Genomic DNA, 6,555 nt, shown 5'->3' with positions numbered 1-6,555 from the left:
GTGTGTGTGTGTTAGTATAAATACACTGAGTGTACAAAATTAAGAACAGCCTCAATTTGTCGGGGCATGGACTTTACAAGGTGTCGAAAGCATTCCACAGAAAAGACGGCCTGTGTTGACTCCAATGCTTCCCACAGTTGTGTCAAGTTGGATGTCCTTTGGGTGGTGTTACACGGTCTAGTCAGAGCGCTGTTAAGTTCTGTATTAGTACTCCCGTTTATTGTTGGCCATCCTCACTTTACATTTATGAAATGACAGATTGGCAGATTGATGGTCATTTTGTCATGGATAAGATTATCATGGTCAAATGAACTATGATTCCATAAAAAATTGACATTTTGAGAAGAGCTGACTATAAGGAGAGGAGAATGACTAGTTAGAGAAAAAGGAGAAGCAGCGAGGTATGTAACCAGATGTGGGGTGAGAGTCAGGACATACCATTCACACTCTACTTTTACTTCCCATGTCACATAGGTACACATATTGTCAGTCTACACTCACAGGGAAGAGGAGCGACAAACTCAGTCCTTCTCTCAACACACACACACACACACAGAACATACCGTTTCTGTCTTTCAACATCAGGAGACCGTCATCATCATGTGGATCTCTGTGTTTCTGATCAGCTCAATCCTTCACATTACTGCAGGAAATGACGGTGAGTCCTACTGTCTTAACCTGTATGTGGTCATGGAGACCTCACTGTTACTGAAAAAAAATGTGGGAAAAAATACTAATGCGTTTAGTATACAAAGTGTACACAATCGCATAAAGTGTTGCTTGTTGCTCTTACTCTGGGGAGATTGTTTATCAAGTCATCCTTCTGCAGTTCATAAACAATATTTATGGCATATTTTTTTTACTTGTGGTCAAATAAACCTCTGATTTACTTTGGATAAAAGTGTCTGCTAAATGGCATGTGTGGATTCTGTTGCAGATCTCTCAAATAATTGCTCATAGTTTCAGACTTCATTTTAGAAAGCACTGCCCATAATGGATTGTGCTGTGTACATGCAGAATTGTAATAATACTCATAGTAATAAGAATGATGTTGCTCTGTGTTTCAACAGGCTGTACTCTGTCAGGCACTAACCATCCACTGCAGGAGATCACTGCGTTCACAGGCCAGTCTGTTCTCCTGCCCTGCTCCTGTACTGTACGTCAGTTTGATACCCCCAGACTCACCTGGACTAAATTAACCCTAGGTCAGGAGCCTGTGATATTAACCCAGAGTGATCTCTACAGAGACAGAGTGGAGCTGTTAAATAGAAGACACCCTGGGAACCTCTCTGTCCTCCTCTCACACCTCACTCAGGATGATCAGGGGGATTACAGATGTACAATCGAGGATAGTGACAACTGGGACATAGCGAGGGACATCAGACTCTATGTTAAAGGTAAAATATTCATCTCAGGCTTAGACGGCTGTATATAGAACGTGTAACAGTAGAAGGCAAACATCTGTACAAAACCATTCATGGTTTGGTCCATCAAATATATAAGCTATTTCAGATTACTACAGTATATGGCATTGATAATACTGAAGGCTAGCAGTAATACTGTTAGTAATGGGTAGTCTTACGTGTTCATGTTAGCAGTTGTAGAGAGCTACCATCATCTAAAATTGATCAAGTAGGTTTCCCTCAACAAATTGCTCTGTTTTGTTGTGGAAAATTACATAATTAGTCATGCTATCCTGTGTTTTACTGCTTAAATAATAGTCTCTTGTTATGTGTTAGTGTTTTTTCTAACCTGATATAAACTTGTCTTGGTGTGACTTAGTCATAAGACTGGTCTTACAGCTAAGCGACATTTAGGTGCCACCGCAGCATGTGAAATCCTGTGGGTTTACTATCTATAGAAAGTCACATGTATGGAACCTTGCAGAAAGGAGTAAAATATAGTGTTTGTTGTTGTGAATGCAGTTAGATGTATGAGCCCTCTGGCTATCAACCTTGTACTATCTTAAGTTTACACAGACATTGAATGACCTTTTACACACAATCTGCTGACTGCCACATATACAGAAAGGGGTTGTATGTTTTTCTCTATAAAAGCATTGAACCAGCAGTGTTGAACCAGCACTGTTCGTTGAGCTTTTCAACTATGCACTGTTTAATGGATAGGTGATTCTCCATTTTTGCAAATCTTATAATAAAGTGTTGTTTGAAAGAATCTGCAGTCTCTCTTCCCTTTGATTAGATATTCCACGACAGTTTCAACAGGCTGCACATTGTCAGGTGTCCAATCAAGGATAGAGAAGACAGGAACACATACAGGGACATCAGAAGAAAAGAGACTTAGAGTCTCAGGCTTAGATGGATGTGTATAGAAAGTATGACAGGAAGCAACAGTATACGGCAAACATCGGTACAAACAATAAGTACAGTCCATAAAAATATATCAGCTTTTTCAGATGACGATTTATGTACAAGAAGAATAGCAGCAATACTGTTAGTAATGGGTAGTCTTATGTGTTCATGGTAGAAGTTGTAGAGAACTACCATCTAAAATGAAGAAAAGTAAAGTAAGTATAACACATTTCTACGTGTTTCAACAGGCTGCAGTTTGTCAGACTCTAACCAACTGGAGATAGTTCGATCCCCGGGCCAGTCTGTGCTCCTGCCCTGCTCCTGCAATGAACTCCAGGCTAAACCTCACAAACTGACATGGACTAAACTCTCCGCTATACCATTAACCAAGCGTGATCTCTACAGAGACAGAGTGGCAATGTTTAATACTGAGAGCTCTCCAGGGAACCTCTCTGTCCTTCTCTCATTCATCACTAAGGAGGATCAGGGGTGGTACAGGTGTACAATCAACAACCAAGACACTAGAGACATACATATCACTGTTGAAGGTAAGAGATCTGATAATGATCCATTTTATGAGTGTTGTCTGCACACTGAAAAACAAGCACTGCATTCACCATTTTAAGTTGACTTGTTCATGCTCATATAAGATGTGCATAACAAAAAAAGTCTGTAAGGGGATAAAGACCTTTCCAGAGACTACAAAAGCACCACCAACAACTGCTTCTAATGTTCAGTTTATGTCCAATTAATATCATGAAATTATACTCCACAGGCAGAATATTTCAAGGAAATTATTCAAATGTCTCAAAATTACACACATCTGCGACTGGTTTCTATCAAATTGTCATTACATTTTCTGTCTGACAGGTTCGAATTGATGACATTTGAACAAAAAACTACATCCGCATACACGCTGACCACAGTATTCTGTTTTGCAGCGAGCAAAGCTCCCTGTTATACTGTAGACTGACTAAACATGTCCATATCCTGTAGGAACAGACACAGTGAGGACGTCAGGAGAAGCTCCATCTGCATCCTCTCTGCAAAACAATACAATCCAATACGTCTTAATGGCTGTCCTACCAGTCATACTGATCATCGCTGGAATGGCTTTGTACATATACAAGAGAAACACAAGTATTTATCCACAATTGCAACCACTAAAAAAAGCCATGTGGGAATGTGGGAATGGTTCATTTTGTGTATTAAACTCTGTTTTTTTTATCCCAGGAAAGAAAACCACAGGGAATAATAGTAGAGGGAGCAAAACAGGAGGAGAGAATAATGACGAGGTTAATGAATCATTTAGAAGCTCTAAAACAGTGAGAGTGATGGGGAATGAAGATGGAAAGAACACATCCCACGTATCATTGTGTTGTTATATGGTCAAGGGTTCAAAGTTACTGTACGTGTGCCTTATTTTCTGTCTCCTAGGATGATCCCACTGCAATGTATTCCATGGTTGCGGACAGAAACACTGGTTTAAGCATCAACACAACACCACTTGGTGCACTAGTAAGAGAATGTCTGTGTTTGTTTGTTTGTTTGTTTTTAAGACTGTTCCTCGATTTAAATCGTGTCAAATTTAGTGGGAAAATGAAGGTCTCAAAAAAGATGACATCTCAATCCCTGTGCTATTTGTGTGCTAATGAATGTTGCAACGACATTATACAGTATGTATCTTCCCTCTCTAGGATGATCCCAATGCAATGCATGCTACGGTTCAACACAGAAACGCCAACCAAGAGGATACAACTACACCACTCAGTGCTCCAGTAAGAGAAAGTTTAGTGTGTGTGTGTGTGTGTGGTAGTATAAGCGTTATATATCATGTAAAATAGTGTGAATTTGTGCATCCCCAGATGTTAGCAGCATTGCCTGTGTCTCTGAATGTATCTTGTGTTTCTTATTGTCCCTTTTATATAGGATGATCCCTCAGTGATATACTGCACCATCGTCCACATGACAGGAAAAGGGAAGGCAGCAGTGAGTCTGGAGAACAGTGGAGAAATAGAGTACGCCAGTGTCAAGACAGGCAGATCCTCCTAGAGCCACTATACAAGGCTCACAGCCTGATAATACAGAGAGATCTCTAACAGTATTGTGCCCGGTATCGTGAGGCTTTATCTGGCGCACTTAACTATAAATATATTTCACTCTCCAATAACACATGTTTAGTGGTTAACTGGGCACAGGACATCAGGGGCGGGTTTACCTATGCTAACATATGGAATTGTTTTAAGATGGTGATACTATCGTTTAGCTACTTTTTTTTTGTGAAGCAGAGACATGCATAGTGCCTTGAATGGCTTGTGATTTACCTAGTTCCCTTTTTATATTGCTGTTTTGTAATAGAGACGCATGACTTCAGCCATTTAAAAAAAAAGGGAGATGTGGTTTGATGTGTACATCTTTCGCAATCACTATTGCAAGAAGTTTCATTGGTGGCTATTCAAACTGATATATCACCCATTTTAACATATGAATCTTATCTTTCTGCCAAATAGCTGGTACACCTTGAAGAATTCATAATCCTTTAAGTTGACAACAAAAATGTAAAATGTTTGTATTTTTAAGCCTGAGTTTGTTACAGCCAACTATCTTCGTAAAAACAACCTATTGTCGAAACCAGTCAGTTAGCTACTTCCTCTTTGGTCTAATGGACAAATCACAAATTGTTGTATTCCTGAACAAGAAAAGCACTCTAGCAATGTCATCAACTGAAGCATATGCTTTTAAAGTGCACAACGAACAGGGAATGTCATGTTAAAGTGTGTATGTTTCTGTACAGACAGTATCTCCATTTGACAAAGTCAGATTTTCCAATTACTTACTTCATCACACTCCCACAGACCACAAACAGATGGCCATCTACAGTATCTTTTGCAATATACAAATATCCGATATGTCAGGGTATTTTTTAAAGCTAAATACCTGTTTCTGCTTCTTCATTATGGGGTAATGTGTGTAGACTGATGAGGGGAAGAATTATTTGATCAATGTTAGAATAAGGCTGTAACGCAACAAAATGTGGAAAAAGTCAAGGGGTCTGAATACTTTCCAAATGCACTTATCAAATCCTGTTTTTGATATGTCCTCATTCTCAGCACTAACATGTCTGTGACTTTTCCTTTTAAAGATGATAATATTAACATGCTGATGTAGTAGACCCTTTTATCCAAAGCAACTAACACGAAGTAAACATATTTAGTAGCCTATATGTAGCCCATGGGCAAGTGGCTAACCTTGTGGATGTTGCTAACCCTATGCTGATAAACTTCACAAAACAAGTGTGAATTAACTGTTTTTGCCTTTCTCTTAAACATTGTGTGGAATCTTTATTATTGGGTTATTATCCCTAGCTACTAAGTGTACCATGTTACGAAGTACAAGAAATACAACAGGAAATGGCAAGTTGTAACTCTAAATCCAACAGGGGATTATTGGTGAAAACCCATCAGAACAGACACAAGTCAAACACATTGAGGTGATTTGACCAATAAAATGAAAAGGAAAGGGTAGAACATTAAGAAGAGATTAGGATTAAACAGCTGGAGAAGAAGGGCGTTTGGTGGTAATAATGTGTTCCAGGCATTTGTTCTTGCTGAGCGTGGTGTGTGCTCCCAGCTGCTGGAGATACGTAGGTCTCCAATGCCATGCAGTAGGTACGCCAGTCCTTGCCCATGACCAAGAAAACTACAGAGCAGAGCAATTATTGTAAAGTATTGCACTTCTAACCAATAAAGAACATCGTTGCAAAGTTTGAGACAATTCTGTTTCAAGACATTTTTAAGATATGTAGTGTCACATCAAATCAAATTAAATCAAAGTGTATTTGTCACCTGCGCCGAATCCACAGGTGTAGACCTTACAGTGAAATGCTTACTTTACAAGCCCTTTACCAACAATGCAGTTTTAAGAAGAAAAAAAAGTAAGAGATAGCATAACAAATAATTAGACAACATAGTAAAAAGCAATTTCTGGGCTATATAAAGGGGATGCCAGTACATAGTCAATGTGCACGGGCACCGGTGTGGAGGTAATTGAGGTACTTATGTACAAGTAGGTAGAGGTATTCAACTGGCTATGCATAGATAATAACAGAGAGTAGAAGCAGCGTGGGGGGGGCAGTCTATGACTAGGGTGGCTGGAGTCTTTGACAATTTGTAGGTCCTTCCTCTAACACTGCCTGGTATGGAGGTCCTGGATGACAGGAAGATTGGCCCCGGTAATGTACTGG

General features: G+C 39.5%; 1 protein-coding gene across 3 annotated transcripts; it reads left to right on the top strand.

Moving 5' to 3' along the window:
* Positions 1-432: 432 nt before the first annotated feature.
* On the top strand, positions 433-5,612 carry LOC124003374 (cell surface A33 antigen-like). Of its 3 annotated transcripts, none has more exons than XM_046311563.1 (8): positions 433-658; positions 1,071-1,156; positions 1,246-1,397; positions 2,561-2,860; positions 3,309-3,607; positions 3,750-3,830; positions 4,010-4,090; positions 4,242-5,612. In XM_046311563.1, the coding sequence occupies exons 1-8, from the start codon at positions 653-655 to the stop codon at positions 4,362-4,364; spliced, it is 1,128 nt and encodes a 375-aa protein (XP_046167519.1). In that variant the 5' UTR covers positions 433-652; the 3' UTR covers positions 4,365-5,612. The 3 variants fall into 3 exon arrangements, with proteins under 3 accessions (XP_046167519.1, XP_046167518.1, XP_046167517.1); XM_046311562.1 differs by having other exon boundaries at positions 1,071-1,397; positions 3,309-3,452; positions 3,546-3,607; XM_046311561.1 differs by having other exon boundaries at positions 1,071-1,397.
* Positions 5,613-6,555: the final 943 nt, after the last annotated feature.

The sequence above is a fragment of the Oncorhynchus gorbuscha genome, linkage group LG18 (genome assembly GCF_021184085.1).
Source record: "Oncorhynchus gorbuscha isolate QuinsamMale2020 ecotype Even-year linkage group LG18, OgorEven_v1.0, whole genome shotgun sequence".
Lineage (NCBI taxonomy): Eukaryota > Metazoa > Chordata > Actinopteri > Salmoniformes > Salmonidae > Oncorhynchus > Oncorhynchus gorbuscha.
The sequence above is the reverse complement of the archived record's forward strand: the minus strand, read 5'-3'. Positions and strand labels throughout refer to the sequence as shown.